Below are 25,404 nucleotides of genomic sequence, written 5' to 3' on the forward strand. Positions count from 1 at the left end.
TAATGTGGTAAATCAATTGTGAGAGAAAAAAAATTCTGTGGGATTTTGCCCCTGAGCACCAATCACATGGGAGGTACGCTGGCTGCTGTCCTCCTGGGCACTGACACTTTCTTGGCGATTGTGGTGAAAATAGCTGTGACCACCTCCTGAGAGGCGCAAATGCTCTCAAGTGACAGCAAATGAATATTTGTTTTCTTCTGTTCATTCCCTCTTGGGAATGCTGTTTGCTCTGTTCTGTTTACTGACATATTTGAAAGTAATAGCAATAATTTAGAATAACATCCCTTCTGAAATGCCCTATTTGAAAACATCAGATTTACCGATTTTGCAAGTATGAAAACTGAACACAGGCAGCCTCACTGATCCCATTCTGTGGAAAATGTCAATTAGGAGGCTTTGAAAGAGGTGTGCACCTTGCAAATCAGCACTTTTTAATGACGTTAGCTTTAGCAATTAGAATGGTTGCCTTCTCAGGAGCGCTAAGTACGTGATCTCTTCCAGTCAGCTATTCCCAACTGTTGTTTCTAAGGGCTTCACTTTCAATCAGTCATCGAGGCCTGTCAGTTTGGCCTCTGTAGTGTTCCTGGAATCTGTTTCTAACTATTCATTCCCACTGCAATCACCTTTTCATCTTCTCTCACCTGAGCCATTACAAGAACTTGTTAAATGGTTTCTGCAGCCCCAGATTCACGCCACCTCCAGCCTCTCCCATCCCTTGCTGCTGGAGGTTCTCCAAAACCCAAACCTGAGCATCCCATTTCCTTCCCTGAAGATTCGTGTTGACTTTACAGTGCCTACAAGCTAAATGGAGACTTACAGCACAGCTTCTACCTTCTACTAGCCTACATTAAGGGTCACTTTTTATTCACCCCCCTCCCCTAGCTCCCTAGACTCTGCTTGCCCAGTCACTTGGATATTATATTAAGCACAGAGTGCATTGTCTCATGTCTTTGCTTAGGCTGGGCCCTCTTCCTGGAGTCTGTTTCACTTAGAAAGTCCATTCTTTGTCATTCAAGAATTAAATGGTATTTCCATAGGAAAGCCTTCCTGACCATTCCTTCCCCAAAGAGGAAATCTCCTTTTTCCTTTATTCTCCCACAGTACCCTGCTCAAGTTTCTTCTAGATCATCACTTGTGATGCAGCCTATTTTATATGTCTGTCTGCCCCACTAGACTGTATGTTCTGAAACTGAGGTCTTATTTCAGCCAGCCTTATATACCTCAGGCCTCTAGCAAAAGATCTGGCATATAATAGGTGTTTAATGAATAGTTCTTGAATATAGGGGGATGGGGAAGATGGAAAGACAGGTAGATGAACAAATGAAAGAAAGAAATGGAGAGACTTAGTCTCCCTGAATGATACAAGTTATGTGCTTATGATGAATTAGGAGAAAAAGTAGGATATATGTATGTACATATATACAGACACATGCATATATCTACACATAATTACACATATACTGTTCACAGTATGACTCTAAAGCTATGAATCTCTTATTAGGCAATCTTTAGCAGCAATAGGACCTAATAACTTATGTTTTTAAGGACCAGTATTTTCTTTTTTTTGCTTGGACCTAATTCTGTACTCTCTCTTTATCCTAGAATGATAGAGGTCTTCGACTCGTGGCTAATTCAGTGGTGTGGGTTCCAGAAGGCGGGATGCTGCAGATTACCAACAGAATCTTACAGGCTGAAGCTCCAGGTGCCAGAGCCTCAGAAATCATCTACAAAATTACACAGGAGCACCCCCAATTTGGTAACTCGTTTTTTCCCTTGTCATGATGTCATCATTGCATTCAGCAGTCTTGGACTTGCTTTTGTACAAAGCCACACAGCCAGGGTGTGTTTCCAGTGAACTCAGCTTTCTAATACCCCAGGCATCCCCTTTAAAGACAGAATAATCACAATAGCTATCATTGCTGTATACATATTATTGGTATGCTAAGTAATGTAAACATAGTATAGTTAAACCTAAAATTTAAGTTTTAAAACAACTACATTTTACAGAGAAAGTAACTTGTTAAAAGTCACCTGGCTAATAATATGTCAATACAGTGTCAAACCTCAGGCTTTCAAACTCCACCTTGTGTCCCTCCCAGAACATCACCGCACTTCTTTTTTTTTTTTTTTTTTTTTTTTTATGCGTTACGCGGGCCTCTCACTGTTGTGGCCTCTCCCGTTGCGGAGGACAGGCTCCGGACGCGCAGGCTCAGCGGCCATGGCTCACGGGCCCAGCCGCTCCGCGGCATGTGGGATCTTCCCAGACTGGGGCACGAACCCGTGTCCCCTGCATCGGCAGGCGGACTCTCAACCACTGCGCCACCAGGGAAGCCCCACCGCACTTCTTGAGACTTTCTTTTTAAGAAAAGACTTTACATAAAAACATTTCTCAAGATCTCCATTGTTACTTCCACTTCTAGCAAGATAGTAGAGTATGATAACCCATCATCATCACCTAGAAATGATGGATAAAAGAGATTCAGAGCTATAAGGCAATCATAGCTGACCTCCCAAGAATACAGAGAAATCTCCAAGTGCCAGACACAGAGAAGGAACTGAAAGCCAATCTGGGCAGGAGCTGATGTCATAGCTTGCCTGAGGGGTTGTGTGTATCTCTCAGTAACCTGGGGGCTTGGGATTTAATGCCCGTGCAGAGACAGAAAGTTGGAATTAAGACAAGAAGCTCACTAGCACAGAGAGATGGCAAAGAAATTTACCTGTGTTTCCCAGGGCTCAGAGGGAGCAAAAAGAGTCTGCTGAGAATTCAGAAATTCAGCCCTGTTTCTCCTGAAGATCCAAGGTTAAGTTATACTGTGTGCATAGTCTGAGAAACCCAAAGCTGAGGCATTAATATGAAAATTGACCTCAGGCCAATGGTACTTCCTGGGTCCCTTGCAGAAACTAGTATTAACTGCTGTGGAATGTCCACCCTCAACTCCAGACCACACAAGATTCTCACAGATAAAACCACTGAAGATTAACTCAGAATTCAGAATTACAGAACATATGAAGAAACAATCTATAGTACCATAACTAAAACAAACAAGAAGATTAAAACCCCAAGGTTTCCAATGAAGGAACAAGCTTACAAAAACTATGAAATAAGCATATTTAAAAAGATTTAAAGACACAAAAGAAGGGATCGAAACTGTAAGGAGATGACAAAATGTTATAAAAATAAAAACAACAGGCAGGTAGTTATTTTAAAAGAAATAATCACCTGAAAATGAAAAATATATTCATTAAAATTGCTTGGCCTGACAAATAGCAGAGAAATGACAATCCGTTTTTCCTCAGGTTTATCAGATGTTTTTAATTGTGTATTTTCTGTGGTGAGGAAAAAATCAACTTTCGTACTATTTAAAATAAGTATAGAGTCCACAAAGGCATTGAAAAGCATAATCTAATCAAGAATTGATAGAATTATAAAGCAGTCAGTCTAGCTGGGCTGTCATGTATTATAGTTGCGTAACCTTGAGGAAGGCAGGTGGACCCCCTTGAGCCGTAAGTTTCTTTGAAAGATGAAGCTAGATAAGTTTTTAACTTTTTATTTTAAAATAATTTTAGACTTACTGAAATGTTGCAAAAATATCTTGCAAAGAGCTCTTGAATATCCTTTATCCAGCTTCCTCCATTGTTAACATCTTACATAATCATAGGACAATAATCAAAACCAGGAAATTAGCATTGATACAATGCTGTTAATTAGTTCACAGACCATATTCAACTTTGCCGTATTTCACCCACTGATTTTAAGCTAGACAATGTTTAAGTCCTTTTCAGCTCTAAAAATCTTTGACTGGTTTGATGTATTAAATTCTTTACCTTTGTCTTGAGCATTAAAAGTCAAAAAATTAAATTTCCTAAAGATAGCCCAATATCCCAATATTCCGTTTAAGTATTAAATAGAACAATGCGGAATTAAGTGATTTTTTAAAAGCCATTTCAGCTTGATAAATGCCATGTAAGTAAGCCTGACTCACGTGACCCTTTCCTAATATAACTCTCTTAATTAACTTCTTCCTATGAACATAATCCTATTTCTGTGTGTTCAGAGCTCCCTACTGGTAATAATCAAATCGCATTACCCTTAGGAGCCATTCAGGAGTGGAAAAGGAGGTGGGAATGAGAAGCCCACTTAACGCAAATCTTTTTTTTTTTTTGGCTGCGTTGGGTCTTCTTTGCTGCGCGGGCTTTCTCTAGCTGCCGAGAGCGGGGGCTACTCTTCATTGCGGTGCAGGGGCTCCTCATTGCGGTGGCTTCTCTTGTTGCAGAGCATGGGCTCTAGGCGCACAGGCTTCAGTAGTTGCAGCGCACAGCCTCAGTAATTGTGGCATGCGGGCTCTAGAGTGCAGGCTCAGTAGTTGTGGCACGCGGGCTCTAGAGCGAAGGCTCAGTAGTCGTGGCGCACAGGCTTAGTTGCTCCACGGCATGTGGGATCTTCCCGGACCAGGGATCGATCCTGTGTCCCCTGCATTAGCAGGTGGATTCCTAACCACTGTGCCACCAGGAAAATCCCGAGATTCTAATTCTTAATACCTATTAGATTTTCCCATAAAGTTTCTTGGTTAAAATATTGAGCTCAGTGTAAAGGAAATCACTAGTAGATGTTATTTTCTGTTTTTTAAGCCTGGACTGTTTTTTAAACCTGGATTTTCATATATTTAGAGTAATCTCCTTGATTTTGTCATACTATGATAAAAGCAGAGGTGAGGTATTACGCAAAAGCTCTCACCTCGATGGAGTGAACCCTACAAAATATCGGTATTTCTCCTTGTCTACTCATGGGCTTGGCACAAAGGTACCTTGTATTCATCATACCCTGTGCTGAACTCTAACTCTTCATCTTTTCTTCTACCAGCTCATCCCATTTGTGGCATCGCTTCCCTACACATCACCCAACCTAATAGGTGATCATCTGATTCTTCCCTCTTTCTTACCGTTTACAGCCACATTTGTCAAGTTCTGTTGCTTCCACTTCCTCAAGGATTCTTGTATCTGTTTACGTGTTTCCAATCTTACCTCTGTAGCTTTAGTTCAGGTTCCCATCTCTCATCTGGATTTTACAGCAGATTTATAGTTGACCAAACTGTCCACATAATTGTTAGCCACTATTGTTATCATTTTTATAAAATAAAGTCCAGCCCCTTTAACAGAACTTTCACGTATATTCTGTGTTCTAAATCACTTCGTGCTGTTAACCTACTGAAAATCGCACAGAGGCTCCCAGGTGCTTATGGGGCTGATCTCAAGGGGAAGGAACTGCATCTTACTGATCTTTGAGTCCCCCACCCCAAAGGGCTAACCACAGTAGCTAGCCCTTAACAGGTGTTCACTGACTGTTTACTGAGTTGAAATTAATGGGATTAACCAGCATCCTATGATTCCTGTTAATTTACATAGTATCGCAATGTTTTTTGTTTTTTTTTTTTAATCTGAAAAATAGGTTTATTTCATTAGGACTTGTTAGGAAAATTCTGCTTTGCCTTCCTATTATAAAGCAGAATAGTCAGGAAATTGGCATTTGAATGTTTTCTGTTTTTCTACTCTCCACATTTTCACTGTGGAAATCTCCTTCCAGACTATTTTGCAACTACTCACATTCATAAACAGTCCGCATCCTGGGAAAGCATGTTTATTAGCAAGATCTTATGAACAGAAGTTGAACCAGGGAGAGATGGGTAATGGAATTGGTGACTTAAGTATAAATGAGAAACAGTACAAGAAAGAAACTAGAGTGAGTTGATTCTACACATGATTATTTTAAGAATAAAATAAGAATATTGATGTTTTTCTATTACTTCAGTATTTCATCACTATCCAGGATATTATGTGCATTTTTAACTTGAATTTAGTGCCTATAAATATTAGAATGAGTATTTCCTTTGAATAAGAGAACACATTTCTCTGGGGTAATCAAAGTGCACTATCAATTACCTGATATGTCTAGGGCACTAAGATCTGGGTATCCTCCTACAGAACATTTAAAAGATGTATGCAGTTTCTCTCTCTTTCTTTCTCTCTCTCTCACACACACACACATACACACACATTCTTCTCTCCCTCTTACTATCTGAGAGGTAGAGAGACTTCTTTCAGATTTATTGTTAGATGCATTTTCATGGGAACGTGGCTTGTTTTTAGCAGTTCATCCATTCTTCTCCTTGGTCTTCACTTGAAGGCATATTCTCCTTGGGAAATTTTGATTGTTTCTATAACACCTTTGTATTTTCAATCTCACTTTAAGAAAATAGTAGCTTCAGGTAAAGAATAAGCCATAGAAACAGGTTGGTGGTGTTGGTGGTGATGTTTAGATTTAGATTCCATTGCTTCAATTCTAATAAAGTTTAGAAAATGAAGGAGGAGAAAACATGATCAGTTATTTATCAAGGTAATTGTTGGTCTGTGAACATAAAATAACCATGACGGGTAACAGGGTTTCATGACCAGGAAAATGAGCTTCAGATTCAAATCCCAGCTCCTTCGCTTCGGACTTGTGTGACCTCAAACAAGTTATTGAACTTCTCTGAGCATAAAGAACTTTGTCTTTAAAATGGAGATGACAATAGCATCTTCAGAAGGATTAAATAGCATAATAAGGATAACCAACATTCTTTGCAAGCACCTATGAAGTATGTACTATTACTCTCATTTTACCAGTGAGGAACAGAGACTTATAATACCTAAGTAAGCTCACCCAGCTTGATGTGGTGGAACTGGGTTTGAACCACTATATAAAGTGCTTCATGCAGCGCCTGTCATATGCATTCAAGTGTTAGCTATTATTATTTTCATTTTAAGAACTCTTCCAAGGATGATTTTTTCTGAATTTTTTCTAATTTCCCCTTGTGTTTACACCAAAAAATTTCCTGGTTAGAAAACATTTTCTGTTCATAGACAGCTGTGGGTAGAAATGAATCCATTCAATTCCCAGTATTTGCAGTGTTCACGACTATTTGGGTCTCCTTATATAATTTTAGTAGGTAAAAGTCAGTAACTTCATACATGAATTGCCCTCGAATGGCTTTTAGCTCTTTTAATTGAAAGACTGGGAATTTTATGTCTAAAGTTGGATTTTATGATATCTGTTGAATTCTGTGTTAATATCTTTTCCTTCACCTTGGATAAAAATAAAGAAGCACATCATATCTTTTCTGTTTAAAATAAAAGTGGTAGAAAAGGAGACGAAAGCTCTGATTTACTTTTACTTTTCCCAGGGGTCCTCACTAACTGTGTGGCTTTCCTAGGGGAGGTGGTCCTTGTGTTTAATATGCCTGCAGACAGCCCCGCAGACGAAGGGCAGCACCTTCCTGATGGGAGGACAGCAACTCCCACCAGCACGTTCACCCAGCAAGACATCAACGAAGGCATCGTGTGGTACCGGCACTCAGGGCTCCCAGCCCAGAGCGACTCCTTCCACTTTCAGGTACCCTCTGCTTCCTGAATCTTCTGATGTCTGGATAGTCTGATAAAAACCATCACCCTTATTTATAAACAACTCAGGTCATTTACTGTGATTGCCTGGAAGTCACATTTGGGAGAAGAAAAAAATGTAACTAGTAACATTGAGAAATTTTTTTTTTAATCTGTCAATTCAGCCTTCTGGGTGTCTCTACAAGCAGAGTCATTCTACAACAAAGAGGTATATAATAGATAATGGCTAAAGTGTTTGGAAGAAAGTGTTTTCAAAATGTTAAAATACCACATGGAGAAAAAAGTCTTATTTTCTTTTTTCAGATGTTTTTGGAACATTTAACCATCTTATGATAAGGTCATGGACAGAGCAGCCAGACCCACTGGGTTTACGTTTCACTTCTGCCATGTACTAGCTTTGAGAAAATTACTTGGGCAAAATCCTTGTGCTTCAGTTTCCTCATCTGTAAAATAGCCTTGCTGTAAGGATTTAATGAGTTAATACATATAAAGCATTTTAGAATAGTGCCTGTTAACTGTGTAAGGGTGTGTGACTATCATTTATGGAGACTGGTCAAATACCAGTGCTATAGACTGGATGTTTGTGTCCCTGCCAAAGTTCATATGTTGAAATCCTACCCCTCCATGTGATGGTATATGGAGGGGAGGCCTTTGATTAGAATTAGATGAGGTCATGAGGGTTGTGCCCTCATGAATGGGATTAGCGTACTTACAAGAGTCATGCTTGCACCCCCTCTCTGCTGCCCGCCACGGGGAAACAGTGAAAAGTCGGCAGTCCACAATCCAGAAGTGGGCCCTCACTAGAACCCAACCATACTGGCACCTTGATCTCAGACTTCTAGCCTCCAGAGCTGTGAGAAATAAATTTCTATTGTTTATAAGCCACCCAGTCTATGGTATTTTTGTTAGAGTAGCCGGAGCCAACTGAGGCAACCAGACTCTAAGGTTGGTTTAATTTATTCTGTCAGTAAATTAAAGAACAAGAAATTATTCTGGGCACATTCCCTGGCTACTATGAAGTACAATTAGAAATTAATAATAAAAGGGCAAAAAAAAATCAAACCATTTGGAATTCCTTAATAATTACTAGTTCTAAATGGAAATCAAAATGGCAAACTATTAAGAAATATTGATCAGGAGGAAACAACTTATCAGAACTTAAATGCTGTGGACAAAGTAATACTCGGAAGAAAATCGATGGCCTCAAGCTCTTATTGTTGAACAGAAAAGCATGAAAATTAATGGACTAAATATTCAACTCAAGAAGCTGGAGAACCACAGAGAAGCCGAAAGAAAGCGAAAGGAAGGCATTTATAGAGGTAAAAGAGGAATTGACTAATTATAAGATGCTAGAATTAGTAAATAAGTACAAAACCTGAACCTTTGGGAAAGACCCATAAAATTAGACAAACCTCTGTCAAGGATAATTTGGAAATAAATAATGGAACAGAAACACAAAGGAATGAGGGAGTATGAATGAGAAAGACCATTTAAGCATAGATACAGAAAAGATTTGGGGAAAGTGTCAGGGAAAATATAAGGAAGCCCTCATGGTGATTAGCCAAAGCAGCATCACAGTCCCTCTAAGTCTGAGCCATTTCCTTTGTCTAGGAATCCAGTAGCGGATAAACTACCACGATAGCTCCCCTTGTTAAAATTATCATCCATTCTGCTCCTGATGCCTGGTGTGTACATCTTCATTGTCTGACTAATTTATATTGTGTAAAAAGTGTGCTTCCCCAGAGACCTAGTTGAAATAAACCTGGAAACAGTTAAAATGGGATTATACTGAGCACACTGAATGTCCAATGAGTGAGCAAACATTATGTGCCCTTTGCCCAAGTTAATTTTTCAATTTTAACACCTGGGGACTCAACAGTCCTCAAATAATGAGTCAGAATGGAAGCAAAGACCTCAATCAAAAGAAGTCGCCTCAACAAACTGGACTCCTCAGATATGCCTTTGCCTTCATTATCAGTATGGAGCGTTTCCCTGGAAAGTCATTCTCAGCACCTGCTAAAATGATATTTGATTGCTTTTGCAAGTTGGTTACTAAGTGGGTTATTATAAAATAGCAAAAGTTACTGATTTTTGTAAACAAATTCACTAGAGTTTAAGACTCTAGAAACATCATTACTTAGAAAGCGGTTCCCTTTGGAGGGTCTTCACACACTCTGCTCAAAATGTGTTTAGAACTCCTACCTGAAATCTCCTTCAAAATCTGTGGGATATTCTTTAGCATATCCTCCGTAGTGACAATATATCATCCTTCGGAAGTGGATTTTAAAATAAAACCCTATAGCCCAAAGTCATTCAGAATCGTGTCTGGAAAAAAGAAGAGTAGCAATTATTTTTGGTTAAAACAAGGAGTAATTATGAAGTAACAAGCTCAGTTTTCTTACATGATTTGTGAACCCCCTCTGAAGCATTTCAAAAAGTACATTTTGAACACTGACAGCATCTTTACTGCAAGTATGAAACAGCTCTCTGGGATCATTTTCTCTTGGATGTGAAGGTTTTGGTATGTTTGTTTTTAAAATCTCATGGTTTGATAGGCTTATCTCATATTTTGATGTGAAATGACACAGACACTGTAGCTACGTGCTAAAATAAATGGTTGGCAACTTTCCCCATTCATCATTTTAGTGTCCCTTAGGATTTTAGACTATTTAAAAAAGATGCTGTTCTAATGATTCTCCTCTCGTGTCCCTTCTTTTTTATTTTCTTTAAAGCAGAAAATGCAATACAAGGAGTTGTATGGATTTAATTTCGTTTTAATGTTGATGTGCTGTCATGATCCATCAATGCAGCCCATCTGTTACTTTGCATCTAAGACTTGGGATTTGTGTAATGCAAGTGGTATTAAAAAAATTAGAGCATGGCATAGTGAGAAGAAAGCAGGCACATTTTTGGCAGGGGAAGGAGCCCTGGTTTTGGCATATTCAGATCACGTTGCCATAGCCTCAGGGGATGTAATTTGAAAAAGGCCAACATATTTTACACTCGTGTCTTTGCTAGGGAAGCCAGAACTGCGTCCGTTGCTTGGTAATCTGCTCACCTCTCACTTCCTGCAGAGTTCCATTCCTTTTCTTCAAGAGATAGGAGAACATATCTTCCCCTTTCCTGATTTCCTAAAGCTTCCAACTTGAGTCACTGTGGTCCGTAAGAAGGTCACAAACCCGCTGACCTGGTTTTAAATACTGACCCTTGTTGGCTATGTGACCTTGACACCTTAACTTTTTGACCTTCAGTTTCCTCATCTGTAAAAAAGGAGATAATAATATCTACTTGATGGGTATTCGGTAAGAAAACTTCTGAAAAGTAGCTAGCACAGTGCCGAGCCCATGATAAGTGTTCAGTGAATGATAGCTGTGGTTGTTAATATTATTTATGGTGACACTATAAGATGCCTCCTTGGAAACAAGTTGATATCCTGAGGCTTGAGCTCCAGGCGCCTGATGTGATCAAGGTACAGAGAAGACAGTTTTCCTGGAGGGTGTAACTTTAGAAGGCATAGAGAAAGGGCTGCTATTCCTGCCCTTTTTCTCAGGATTTACAGAACCCTGCCCCCTCTCACATGGAATTAACACAACTCCACATGGCCACATGGGCCTTAGCAATTCTTCTAACAAGCCTAAGGAGCAGACAGTGGAAGGAAGGCGAGTTTAACGGAACAGCGAGGTAGCACCGAGGAAAGGGAGAGGCTGCGTGAGAAAAGCATCATTTTTCAGCATTTCCGAAGCAGGAAAAAGTTGATTTTGTGACCACTACCCTAGTTGTAAATGTTCTTAATCTTGCCTTGCGGTGATGAGGCCGGGATTTGTCATTTATAATCTAGGTGTAGATATCTGTGCTGGGTAAAGACTAAAGTGAAATAAACATCACGTATATTGATATAATGTGTGTGCTCATAATGAGACACTATGTAGCTATCAAAATTATGTTTTCAAGAATGTTTAATGGTATAGCAAAATATCATAGTATTGTGTTAAGTAAACATTTAGAATATACAATTGTACATAGTTTCACATATACATGGAAAAAAGATTAAACTGAAATGCAGCGATATATTAGTAATGACTATTTCTAGGTAGTGAAATTCTAGATGATTCTTATTCCTTATTTATACCTTCCCGCAACTTCACAATTGCCTAAAATGCTTATGTATTGTTTTTATAATCAGTAAACAAATGAATCTTAAAATATGAAGAGCAGAATGAAAATTGTAATACAGGAGCATACAGAATTCAAAGACAGATGGTTCAAAAGGGAAAAAATAAACACAGGCAAACATACTCTGCCCACCTGAGGCTCACCAGTGTGCCGTGTCTTTGCAGGTGTCCAGTGCCACGGAGGCTCACGCCCATTTGGAGAGCCGCATGTTCAACATCGCCATCTTACCCCAGACTCCGGAAGCACCCAGACGCTCTCCAGGAGCATCTCTCCACATGACCGTGAGTTGGGTAGCAGGACTCATGGTTTCTGCTTGGAAGAGGCAGGTTGATGGGATGTGACAGAATGCTTGGCTCAGAACGCGGGCTCTGGGGTCAAAAATACCAGCCCTGTGAACTCGTTTCTCATTGACTTGAAAGAAGAAGCTTAAAATTCCCAGAGTGAAAGGAAGGTTAGAGGGAATCCACTCCAGCCTCCCATCCATTGCTGCTGAGCCCTCTTACAGCATTCCAGACACTCACAGAACCATTCCTTGAGTACCTGGAAGGAATTTCAGGCTTATATCCATTTAATGGTTACTATTTGGGTATAATTATTCAGACAGTTAGAGTTCCATCTAGCTGGAGAAACTGTTATTCTGTTTTAGAAGGCCCGTTAGTAGTTTCCTTTCTAGAAAAGTTTCCTGGAGAAAGTGATGTCTGTGCTGACTCCAGAAAGATAAGTAGCAAATATCCAAGTGAAGGTTTGGGAGGCAGGTTGGAAAGAATAGTGGGGTGATGGCAAAGGGCACCACCAGGCATAAAAACAACACATGCAAAGACCCAGAGTGGAGAGACAATATGATTGTTGGGAAAATTGCGAACCGTTCAATGAGACTGGAAGATGAGAGAGGCTGAAAGGGAGTGGTGAGCCTGTGGGGTTTTTCGAGCTAGATCACAGAGGAGCTTGTATGCCGCGTGGGAAGGAGTGTGGACACATGGAAAGGTTTGGAGCAAGGTGAGAGCTAAATTAGTACATGGCCTTTAGTTCAGACAATTAGCAGTTTCCACTGTAATCCTGTATCTGTGGGGCATGTAATGCCAGACCCCTCTTGTAGACAGAGCCACAGCACATTAAGTCCCTTGTAAGGATCCACATTTTAGTTAGCGCCCACGGAATTACACTCCAAAGTGGTGTAGCACTCCTGAGCTGCAACAAAGACAGCAGGTAGAGTTTTAGAAATTATGGGTCTGGGGCTTGACAGAGACGTAAAAGGGCAAACAAAGTTTTTAATGGATACATGCTATCGGCATTTCCACCGTAAACTGTAATTTAAAGAAATCATAATTCAGGAACACTATAAAGTCTATAATTCATCATTCTGACTGCAGGAGCTTGGACCAGAATTTTCTCTAAAGTGTAAAGAAAAATGTGCATATACATTTCTTGCCAAATGCTAATGTGATGTTATTTTGACTTTAGAGGGAAAAAAAATGGGCCAGGACCCGTGAAGATGGCATCACTCCCACTCTTTTGCTGAAAACCTCTAGAAACTTTTCAACATACTTAACCTTGAGGGTGTCAGGTTGCATGTTTGTAAATTAGGCCTGTTCTGTGTAATTTAGGGTATCACAAAGGTTAGTCTACTGTAAAATGTGATCAGGCTGCTCTTTCATTCCTTAAAATATACACATTTTATATTTCTTTTGACATTAATTAGGGCCATTACTGTAAGATATACATACTGTAAAATGTGACAAAAGCACATTCTCAATTCAGTGATTTGGACTCATCTAAGCACATAAGTTTTGTACATATTTGGTAAACACATTGTGAATACATATGCTAAACTCTTACATAGTATATTCATATAGATGTTTAAGGGTAGGAGTCTCCCTCTCCAGTCATTCAGTTATTCAGTCTTGCACCGTTTCGGGTCCCTAATTTATGCCAAGTTCTGTGGAAGACATTGGAGATTCAGTGATCATGTAATGCAGTCTCTATTAGTCTATTTTAGACTTAGAGTCTGAAGAGGGAGACAAGAAAATAAATAAACAGTGACAATACAGTAATAAATGTCATGACAGAGACATGGCATGGAAGCAGGTAGCAGGGCACCTAGTCCAGCAAGGCATAGGAGAGGTCAAGGAAGGCGTCCCGTAGAAGGTGAACCAAGCTGGTTGAAGTGAATATTATCTCTAAATCAGGGTCTCAAACTTCAGCCTGCATTAGGATCACCTAGAGGGCTTGTTAATTCACAGATTGCTGGAGCCCACCCCTGAGTTTCCCAATTCAGTAGATCTGGTATAGGGCTGATAATTTGAGTTTCTAACAGGTTCCCAGGTGATACTGCTCTTCTCACTACACTTGCAGACCCTCTTATCTAGACTAGAAATAGGCGGAAGTTCATTCCAGGTAGAGGAGCAGCATTTGAAAAGGAGATGGAGACGCAGGAGAACATAACATGTTTGAGGAATGACAGAGAGAGTTCAGTTGGCTGGAGCACAAATCTTTAGGTGAAGAAGAAAGAAGAAATGAGATATCACGGAGGACCTTAAGATAAGATGAAGGAGATTCCATTTTGTCCAGAAAGGCTGTTAGGGCAAGTAGGATACAGCAGAGAGGTGGCATGCTTAGATTCTCAATTTGAGAAGGTCATTTTGGCTGCAGGGTAGAGAACACCCCAGATGGGGCCAGACAGGGAGCAAGGAGGCCAAGAAATAGGCTACTGAAGTCACCTAGAACAAGAAAGATTGGTGGCTTGAAGGTCATGCAGTGGCAATAAGGATTAAGAGTTGGTGAGATCTTGAAGAGATACTCGTACACTCATGTTCATTGCAGCATTATTCACAACAGCCAAGAGATGGAAGCAACCTAAATGTCCGTTGACAGATAAGTGGATAAAGAAAATGTGGTATATACAACCACTGAATATTATCCAACCTTTAAAAAAAGGAAATCCTGTCATATGCTACAGTATGAATGAACCTTAAGGATATTGTCCTAAATGAAATAAGCCAATCACAAAAAGACAGATAATGCAGGATTCCACTTATATGAGCTAGTAAAGCTCTTACAAACAGAAAGTAGAACGGTGGTTGCCCCTGTGGGGAATGGGTGGGGCGTTCAGAGAGAAAAGAGGAATTGTTCTTCAATAACGTTTCAGTGTTGCAAGAGGAAAAACATCTGGAAATCTGTTGTAGAACAAAGTGCATCTAGTTAACACTACTGTACTGTACACTTAAAAGTGGTTAAGGGGCTTCCCTGGTGGCGCAGTGGTTGAGAGTCCGCCTGCCGATGCAGGGGACACGGGTTCGTGCCCCGGTCTGGGAAGATCCCACATGCCGTGGAGCGGCTGGGCCCATGAGCCATGGCCGCTGAGCCTGCACATCCGGAGCCTGTGCTCCACAACGGAAGAGGCCACAACAGTGAGAGGCCCGTGTACTGCAAAAAAAAAAAGTGGTTAAGGTGGTAAAAAAAAAAAGTTAGGAGGAGATTAGAGATATTTAGAGACAGTGCTCAATTAGATATGGAAGAGGGCGAAGCACCCCATTTTCTGAGCATACAGAGATGCCATTCATTGAGATGGGGAACGTATGAGGACTTGAGGGGGAGGGGGAGGGGTGGAAGGCATGATGCATTCAGTCTGGGATGTGCTTGTAAAGGGCGTGCGTATTAAGGGCAGGTAGAAGAAGATCAGTAGCTATTCAAGGTGAGTGATAAACCTTTGAGAATCATTAATGGCTGGTAGTGGTTAAATCCTCAGAAATCACTGAGATTCCCCAGGAAGACTGCACAGAATGAGAAGCAATATAATCAAATACGTGCCTAAATGAAAATTTGTTCTGTGACATCTCTGTAATTCTGTTATTCATCAAACCTAAGATCCTTTAAATGGGATCTTATGGTTTGGTCTGTAGTGCTCATCAGAATTATATGCATGCATATGTATATATAAGATATGTATACACGTATATCATATATATATAAACATGTGTGAGATGTGTACATTTAGAATATATATCAAATTTGAGCAAGGGGATCTGAAGACGTGCGTATCGCAGCATAGATAGCGTCAGATTCTTCAAGTAAGTTAACAGATTCACATCAACTCCCAGTTCTCCACGTAATCATCCACTATTTGACTTAGAAGATCCTTAAGGGCAAAATCTTTGATTTATTAACCTTGGTATCTTCCTCAGCATCTAGCACACTGCCTTATATAAAATAGTTGCTTAGTAAATATTTGTTGCCTAAGTGAATATTTTCGGGCCTACTTTCACATGGCTAATAATATCTTCTTGTATGACCTTCGAATTCAAACAAATTAATTATATGTGTTATATGGGTACACACACACACACACACAAACACACACTTTGAATATCATATTTCCAAGTCCTCTCTTAAAGGGGAGATAAATTCTATTATCTCTTAATGTGAAAGAAGATTGATTATTTCCTTTTCTAAGTGATTGCGGTCCTCAGGGTTGGGTTGCCCAAGGTCACCACTTGAGGAAAAGGCCTTTCTTTCCTGGTTTCATTTGCTTCCAGAGTGACTGCTGTAGCAAGAGTTCTCTTAAAACCATTCTTATTGAGGCTAGCAGGGATCCAGTTAGAACAGCTGATCTTTTTGTGGTATGGACTCAAGCCTGGGCCTGCTGTATTAGTTTTATGGCTATGGGTGTCTGTGTCTATGTTTTCTCTTGAGACATTTCAGATACTAGTATAATTATTATCTGCAGTCTCTGGAAATGTTTTGTTAGCCTTGGAATTACTGCTGTGCTTCATCCTTTCACACTACTTAGCATTTTCTACCTTAGAGCTACTTATGAGTTTCCCCCACTGAAAGGTGAAATTCCTTGAGGAAAAGGTCTATATCTGATTCATCTTGTATCTTCTACAGCTTTTTGCCTGGTACCTTGCACATAGTAGGTTCTTACTAAAAATTTAGTACATGAATATATGAATTAATTAAGTGTGTTGAATACATGAGTATATGAATGAATTTTGTTGTCCTAACTAAACCATGTGAGAAGACGGTAGGACCTTCATTTTACTTATCTCATCTCATCATTCGTGGGTGTGTGATTTCTCAGGCCCGCCATGGGCTTTGCTGCTTTGGTAGAATGACAGTCAACATGGGAAATTCTTTTTTTTTTTTTTAATGGAGGGTGAAATGATAATGTCGTTTACAAATTCTGACCTGGAAGTTTAAAGATGTTAGTCATGCACACTTTGCTATATCTTAAGTGTTCAAATGTTTGCCTCTCTAATTCTTTAGATGGCATTGAAATACGATGAAAAAATATTCTTAAAAAATTATTGATGAAGTTGTTTTTTAAAGTATTTTTATTACTAGCTTAATTTTTTTCATAATAATATTTTTTCATTCATTCAACAAATTTTTATCGAGCGCTTCCATGTGCCATGTGCTCGGTGCTTGGTGTCCGTGAACAAACAAAAATTCATGTTCTCATGGAGTTTACATTCTCTTGGGGGAGGGGAATAGGCAATAAGTTATAAACAAAATAAATAAGCAACTCACATATAGCATGTTAGTGAGAAGTATTATGATAAAACAAAAAGTAGATCAGGGCCAAGAAGATTGGAAGTGTAGCAGGGGAGACCTAGGTTGTAACTTTAAATAAGGTGGTCAGGGTGGGTTACCTTAAGACAATGACATTTAAAGAAAGACTTGCAGAAGGTAAGAGAGATAGTTGTTCAGATACCTGAGGAAAGAGCATTCCAGGCCCAGGGAACCATTCATTTAGAGGCATCAAGGTAGGAGCATGCCTAGATATTCAAGGAACAGCAAGGAAGGCAGTATGGCTGGAGCAAAGTAAGTGGAAGCCAGAGGAATCGGCATGAATTCACAGGTGTGCTAAGTGGGCGGATGGGGGTGGAGCAGATTCGGGATCATGTCCGCCTCACAGGCCATTGTAGGGACTTTTGATTCTGAGTAACATGGAGAGCTATTGCAGGGTGTTGAGTAGAGGTCCAATGTCCTTTTTAAAGGCATCATGCTGGCTGCTGTGCTGAAATAGAGTGTTGGGGGAGGGCAAGAGAGCAGCTGGGAGGCCATCGTGGTAATCCAGGTGAGAGAATATGGCTCCCTCCCAGCAGGATGGCAGCAATGTCATGGGGAGAAGTGGTTGGATTCTGGATGTATTCAGAGGTAATATGGGTATTACGGAAACCATTATTCTATAATCTTCCTTTGTTGACAGATTGTTTAATTTTTAAAAAAGTGTCTTCTATAATGATTTCCATTAACTTTAGTATCTCACTTCTTACCGTTGGATTGATAAATATTGAACACTTCAAATAGCCAATATTAAGACTGATTATTCTTTGATATAGCTCAACCTCAATATTGCTTTCTTCAGAGAATCAAGTCCTCGCCTTTTCTGCTTAGTGTCTCTTTCTATTAGTAAAGAAATAGTATCAACAAGTTCTGTAATAAAACATCTCTTTTCTTGGCTAGAACACATTTCCCTTTTCTGTCGTCCTAGGTCCATGATAATTCTTTTTTCTTACCACTTTATTGTTTTAGGGACATCTAAATTTTCGAAAAATATCCCATAATACTTTGAGAATTTTCAGATATCCTGATGGTTTTGAGATTAAAAGGTGGCAAACGGTACCGAACAATGTACTCACCCTGCACTTTTTGTCCGTGTACCTGTGCCCACACGTGTACACATTTATAGATGTATGCACACATGCGTGGGCTGTAAACACCTTACATAGGGCGTATATTTTTCTTGTGTTATCCTAACCTGTTTTATTTTAGGGTGAGAGACCAGCTGCTCTTTGCAATTCTGATTTTCCTTGCTCCTTACATTCCAGACCTGAGCAATGACCTGAAATGGGGGGTTGTCCTAACCTGTAGATGCTGCCTCTCCCAGGACGAGTATGCCCTGGGGACAATTACGAAGCAGCTGCAATGTTCAGTCTTTTCATTGGTAAAAGGAAGAACACCACGCCCTCCTCCGTGAGAATTACTGAGCCCTACTCAATCCTTCCCTAAATGGGAAATTCCTTCTGAAAGTAGCAGAGCTTGAAAGAGCAGGAGAGCATGTCAAACGCTAACTCTTCAAGGGTCAGTTCGGAAGAGTCTGCGATGAGCGGGTATTTTTGTTCTGTCTTATTATCGGCATGTGTGACCCAGGCAAGGGGCCCGTGCTCACACTCCTTTTCCGTTTTCTCCTCCCCACTCTGTGTTTTTGCTGCTGTCCCCAAATCTCTGTTAGGTCTGGTCATGGAATTCTGAATCTCTCCTTTTTTTCCAATGTTGTCCACTGTTAATGGGTTGTGAACACACACAGGTAAATGGATTGTGAAAGCTGCACACACATTGGCCTTCAGATTAATTTCACTTGACTAGTTCATTGGGTCCTGAAAGCTAGAAGCAAAAAAGCAGTATCTAGTTCTTTTGAATAGTACGATGGAGATGAAGAGAAATATTGACTATTGTTATAAGCTGTAATAAACATATAATTCTTAAATCTCTGAATTCAAATGGTGAGCCTCTTTGGCATTTGAGGTGAGTTCATCTTTAGCCATTTGAAACCATCAAAGTTAAAAAAAGAAAAGAATGCTTCACAGTTCCCACTAGTAAGCTAGGGGGTTGGGAGAAATTCTCACCAGATATAATCTTAGCCCGTTAAATGAGAGGAGCAGAGCTGTAGGGATCCAGCTGTGAATAGTAGAATAGCCAGCTGTGATGGCTCATTTCCAAACATGTACCACTGTGAGTTCCAACTAGGGAGAAGTGATCATATTGGGACACCCACAGCACGCACCAACATAAACCCAGGGGGCCAAGGGCAGGGGAGAGAAGGGTCAGCCGGGACGAATCTGCACGGAGACCAGATCCTCCCTTTGAACTCTCAGAGAAAATTTTGCTAAATGTGACTAACAGAGTAAGTTGATTTTTTTTTTTTTTTAATGAGTTTTGTTTTTGCCTCTGGCTTTTGTTTTCGTCACACTATTTTCTCTTCTTCTCTCTTAAACTTTGTGTAGGCTCGGGAGGACGGCCTGACTGTGATTCAGCCTCATTCTCTCTCCTTTGTAAACTCTGAGAGACCAAGTGGAAAGATAATATATAATATCACTCTACCTTTGCATCCCAGTCAAGGTAAGGCGTGCAGTAAATGATGTTTTGAGTGGTGCTATTGTCTTCTACTTGTTGACCAGCCTTAGAAGCTCTGGAATTCTGTCTGCTTCTACTTGTTGAGGATTTAAGGAGTAACAATTATTCATCACCTCTGTTCCTGTCCTTTGAGTTGAGAACCAGTTGAGAGGGAGACACTGTGGCCGGACAGATGGAGATGAATGTGTCAGCTTTGGTACTGACAGAGCTGTACTGGAGAACATAGTGTGCACATAACTTCATCGCTGGATGAGTTCCCCTCCCACGCACGGGCAGAACTGGACAGACCCACGCACTGCCTGTAGGGACAGGGCCTGCCCTGGTGAGGTTCTGATAGGCGAGTGGACCAGAATGAGCATGTGCCAAGGACAAGGAGCTCTGCCCGAGAGCCCAGTGGGAGCTGAGCCACACATACTCAGTTTCTCCCCCGCATGGATAAGGCGCTCCTCCTCTTTTTTTTTTTTTTTTGCGTTACGCGGGCCTCTCACTGCTGTGGCCTCTCCCGTTGCGGAGCACAGGCTCCAGACGCGCAGGCTCAGCGGCCATGGCTCACGGGCCCGGCCGCTCCGCGGCATGTGGGATCTTCCTGGACCAGGGCACGAACCCGCGTCCCCCGCATCGGCAGGCGGACTCTCAACCATTGCGCCACCAGGGAAGCCCCTCCTCCTCTTTTTTTTTTAACCAAGGTAATAAATGCTGTTTATGACTTCTAGAAGTTTACATAGTGCTCCTACATATTAATACCCTATGAGCTTCCAAAAACCAAATACGTTTACAGTAGTATTACCGGTCAACCAAATGAAGGGGAAGGAAACTTCCTAATTGTGAGAATGTGCAAGTGTTCTCCTTAAGGAGATACTGACCCAGAAGGCCATTTAGTATCTGTCACGTCAAATGCTTCACAACTCTGGAATTCCCATCGTGACAAACGTGTGTCATCACACAGTTCCGTGCTCTCATACAGGAGCATGGAAATGTGGAACTACAATTAGAGGAGAGGTGGGCCCTGGCCATCAGTCCCCAGCCTTCAGATCCCTTAACTTCGGGCTCAGCTACCAAGCCTGTTCCCAGAGAGAGGTGTGTGTGCCTTACAGTGAGGAGATCAGCTTCTACGAAGACACTTCTGCTCCTGTCTCTGAGGCTGCTCTCCCAAGACCAACCACTGACGTAGCTATGAGCCTTTCACATTATCCGTTTCTCCCAAGGAGAAATTAAATTTCATTTCCCTTTTGATAAAGTCCAAAGAAATTAAAAGACTAAAAGTCCTCCGTCTTCTTTTTTCATCTGCTGAACCATAGCTAGGGTCGTCCTCCCTACGTTGCTAGGGTGGAGATGTTCTTTCAGACCAGCAACCTGAATGACTGTAGGTCTGTCAGTCCCTCAGAAGCTGAATTAGTGTCCTCCTTTTAAAGAGTAAGTAGGACGTGAAAGATGATCATAGCATCAGTTCTGTACCTGCAGAATTTAGAAATGACAGGCAAATCTGCCGCCCCTAAAGCATTTATAACTTAGTGATAATTGCAAATCCAGATCTTAGAACAATCAAGATCCATGTTACTGTTGCCAAAGGCCATCACAGAGACTAAGGAGTTTCTGAAGGAAAGAGGGTAGATTGAAAAAAATCTTTACAGCCTCACCAGGAGACTGGCCTGTGCCATTTTTGTAGCAACCTTGACCTTTGAACTTAAACTCAATTGAGAGAATCTCATAATTATGGTACAGTGTCTATATATATATATGACTTCAGAATTCCCAGGTCTAAGCTACATTAGGGGGCAGTAGTTTGCATCTTACTATTGTTTATGTTCAATGAGGCCTAGTCAAGAGTATCTGGGTTTCAGATTTGCCCTTTTCTTGAATAACTGAAGAATAGTATACCAAGAACAAGCTGAGAGCGATTGTTCCTGAAGGATAAAAGACTTCCACCCGTGGGAAAGGCAGCTTTATGGCTCTGATCATCAGTCAGCCGTCAGAATTACTGCTGATTGCTCACGGCGTCTCTCTTCCTCCTAGGCATCATCGAACACAGGGACCAGCCTCACTCTCCCATCCGGTATTTCACCCAGGAAGACATTAACCAGGGCAACATTATGTACCGTCCCCCCACTGCAGCCCCCCACCTCCAGGAGATCATGGCCTTCTCCTTTGCTGGTAATGCTTTTTTTCTCTATTTTGAGGCACCCAAGGCGCTATATTCTACAACCACTCCTTGTGGTTCTTCAGGGCATACTTTTAATAAAGCCTTATTTTGTGCCTCCTGTATGGCAAGGCCCGAATGGGCCTTGGAGATCTAGTGGTGAGCAAAAAGAGGCAGGAATCCTGGTCTTGGCGAGTTTGGGGATCCTAGGTATAGAGACAGAATTTGATCAATAATCCCAGTAATGAATGTTTAATTGCAGGCCGAGATAAGAGCTCTAAAAAGAAGGAAGAATGTTCAGTGGTGGAATTGGATGTAGCAAGACTGACCTAGACTGAGGGTCCACTGGAGGCTGCCCCAGGGAGATATTGACAGAAGAGGGGTGGGTAGACGCTAACTAGGCTAAGTGTGTGTGTCGGGATCATTGGGAGAACATTCCTGAAGGAAGGGCACATGCCCCTGTGCAGAGGCCCTGGGAGGGAGAGAATGTGATGTTCTAGGCACTGAAAAAAGTCATTGTGTCTGGAATGTGGAGGGTTGAACAGAGTGGGGATGGGCCTGGAGGGAGAGATAGAGAGCAGACCTTAAGGCCACTGTGAGACTGCAGGGATTTGGAGCCTTATCCCAAGAACAATAAGGACCTGGTGGAGGTTTTAAGTTATAGGAGGATGCCTTTTCATAAGGATCTCTTTGACTGCAGTGATGGCAGTGATTTGAGGACGAAGCCAGGACAGATGGGCATGTGGATGAGGGGAATCTAGTGAGAAGGACCCTGCCATACTTCATGGAAGGTCCCATGTAGGCGACCTTTGGGATTAAAACCAGGATTTGACGAAGACACCTTTTTTAAAGAAGAGAAGATTGATCAAAAGAATAACTACATTTCTAATTCAAGCAAGTGTGTGCCCTTCCACTAAGCCAAGAGAGCCTTAATCCTTGCCACCCATTAGTCTCCCCTTGACCCAGTATTCAAAGCTGCTGAGTTTTAAGTCCCTACCCCTAAATATTTCTGTGCTTTGGAATGATTCTAAAAATCTTGAAGCCTGTTTCTTTAAGATCTTCAAGATGTCTGTGTCACATAACATGATTAATATAGAGTCTTATTTTTATTTTATTTTTATTTTTTTTTTATTTTTTGCGTTACGCGGGCCTCTCAATGCTGTGGCCTCTCCCGCCGCGGAGCACAGGCTCCGGACGCGCAGGCCCAGCGGCCATGGCTCACGGGCCCAGCCGCTCCGCGGCATGTGGGATCTTCCCGGACCGGGGCACGAACCCGCGTCCCCTGCATTGGCAGGCGGACTCCCAACCACTGCGCCACCAGGGAAGCCCGAGTCTTATTTTTATATAGTAGCTTTAATCATACAGAACAGTTGGTGATTTCTTATGGTGAGTTGAACACAGGTTGAATAATTTTAGAGTTATGTTTTCAAGTATGGCAAACATTTAAAGTAATATTTGCCATTATTTAATAGGCCATTATAGATGCAATTGTCTAGAAAATAATGAACTCCTCAATTAGATTGAAAATCCCTGCACGCTGGGATAGACCTCTTCTCTAAGAGTATCCCCAGTGTTTACTAACTGGATAACTCATAGCCAGTGAAAGTGTTCACTGTCCTCTAACCCCAACTTTACAAGACCTACTTTACAAGAAACTCAGGTTATCCTGGGCTTAGAGGGAAAGAAAACATGTCAGCCCTGGTTGAGGTTATTTCTGAATCCGCTATGCTCGCCTGTGTTCCTAGAGCCTTTTTAGAGAGAGCAGACTCCTATCCTGTATAATCTATGGGATAAATGCCACGAGATAAATCTCTTACACTGTTATAGTGTGTAAATCAGTGTCCCAGGCATCAGTATATTCTACAATGGAATTGACTCACCAGAAAGCCTTGTCAGTGATATACGACATCACCCACATTCACCGATTTGTAGGATTTTATGTACTGGTAAAATGGGATCTGAATAAATGTATTATAAATCACTCTAACTGATGTGATACAAAATTATTCCACTCTGTAGTTCTTTTTGTTACTTAAAATTAGTATTGGCACCATTAAAGTCAACATAACATTAGCAAACAACCTGGTGATCTTTCCTTAATTTAGGTTAAAATGTCCTTTACTTTTCTAACCTCTGCCCTATAGTTTGTACCTTTCCCATCTATTTCTGGCCCCAAAATGTTTAGTATACTGATTTTCTGTCTTCTGTTCTTTCAGGTCTCCCAGACTCAGTGAAATTCCACTTCACAGGTGAAAATTTTAATCTCAATTTTATTAGAAGATGGAATTTTTCCTTCTTTTGGCTGTCTTCATCATTACTTTTAGCTATTTTCTAAGAACAACTTAAAAGTTACATAAGTTTCTTCTAAAATAATCACATGGCTAGTGTATTCATAGAAAAAATAATTATAATCCACCAAGGATACCAAAGATTAGTGTTCTTTAAGCCCAGTTTCAACTTGTCCTAATATCTATTAGAAAGAGGTAATAATGATTAAGATCTTAGACTTTGGATCCAGCCTGCCTGGGGTTCAGCGTACTGTGGAATAGTTTCTTAACGTCTCTGTACCTGAATGCCTTATCCATCAATGAGGATAATAAATAATAATTACATATGTGTAAAGCTCCCAGAACAAAGGCACGTACAGGCTTACCTCGTTTTATTGCACTTTACTTTGTTGTGCTTCATAGATACTGCATTTTTTACAAGTTGAAGGTTTGTGGCAACGCTGTGTAGAGAAGTCTATCGGTGCCATTTTTCCAGAAGCATTTGCTTACTTCCTGTCTCTGTGTCACATTTTGGCAATTTTTGCAATATTTCAAACTTTTTCATTATTAATATATTTGTTGTAGTGATCTGTGAGCAGTGATCTTTGATGTTAATATTGTAATTGCTTTGGGGCCCCAGGAACCACACCCGTATAAGACAGTAAGCCTAATAAAAGTTGTGTGTGTTCTGACTGTTCCACCAACTGGCCATTCCTCTGTTTCTTTCCCTCTCCTCAGGCCTCCATATTCCCTGAGACACAACAATATTGAAATTAAGCGAATTAGTAACCCTACAATGACCTCTTAGTTTTCAAGTGAAGGAAAAGTCACACATCTCTCACTTTAAATCAAAAACTAGGAATGATTAAGCTTAGTGAGGGAGGCATGTCAAAAGCCAGAATGGGCCAAAAGCTAGGTCTCTTGTGCCAAACAGCCAAGCTGTGAATGCAAAGGAAAAGTTCTTGAAGGAAATTAAAAGTGCTACTCCAGTGTACACACAAATGATAAGAAAGCAAAACAGCCTTATTGCTGATAGGAAGAAAGTTTTAGTGGTCTGGATAGAAGATCAAACCAGCCACAATATTCCCTTAAGCCAAAGCCTAATCCAAAGCAAGGCCCTAACCCTCTTCAATCCTATGAAAGCCGAGAGAAATGAGGAAGCTGCAGAAGAAAAGTTTGAAGCTAGCAGAGGTTGGTTCATGCGGTTTAAGAAAAGAAGCCACCTTCTTAACATAAAAGTGCAAGGTGAGGCGGTAA

General features: G+C 40.9%; 1 protein-coding gene across 2 annotated transcripts in view; it reads left to right on the forward strand.

The window, feature by feature from the left end:
• Positions 1-25,404, forward strand: part of FRAS1 (Fraser extracellular matrix complex subunit 1) — a 458,507-nt gene that overhangs the window by 315,565 nt on the left and 117,538 nt on the right. For both annotated transcript variants that reach the window (XM_032632916.1, XM_032632915.1), the window contains exons 30-35: positions 1,603-1,756; positions 7,248-7,426; positions 11,772-11,888; positions 19,614-19,728; positions 21,757-21,894; positions 24,097-24,129. In XM_032632916.1, coding sequence (XP_032488807.1) covers positions 1,603-1,756; positions 7,248-7,426; positions 11,772-11,888; positions 19,614-19,728; positions 21,757-21,894; positions 24,097-24,129 — 736 coding nt within the window. The remainder of the gene's footprint in view (positions 1-1,602; positions 1,757-7,247; positions 7,427-11,771; positions 11,889-19,613; positions 19,729-21,756; positions 21,895-24,096; positions 24,130-25,404) is intronic.

The sequence above is a fragment of the Phocoena sinus genome, chromosome 5 (genome assembly GCF_008692025.1).
Source record: "Phocoena sinus isolate mPhoSin1 chromosome 5, mPhoSin1.pri, whole genome shotgun sequence".
Lineage (NCBI taxonomy): Eukaryota > Metazoa > Chordata > Mammalia > Artiodactyla > Phocoenidae > Phocoena > Phocoena sinus.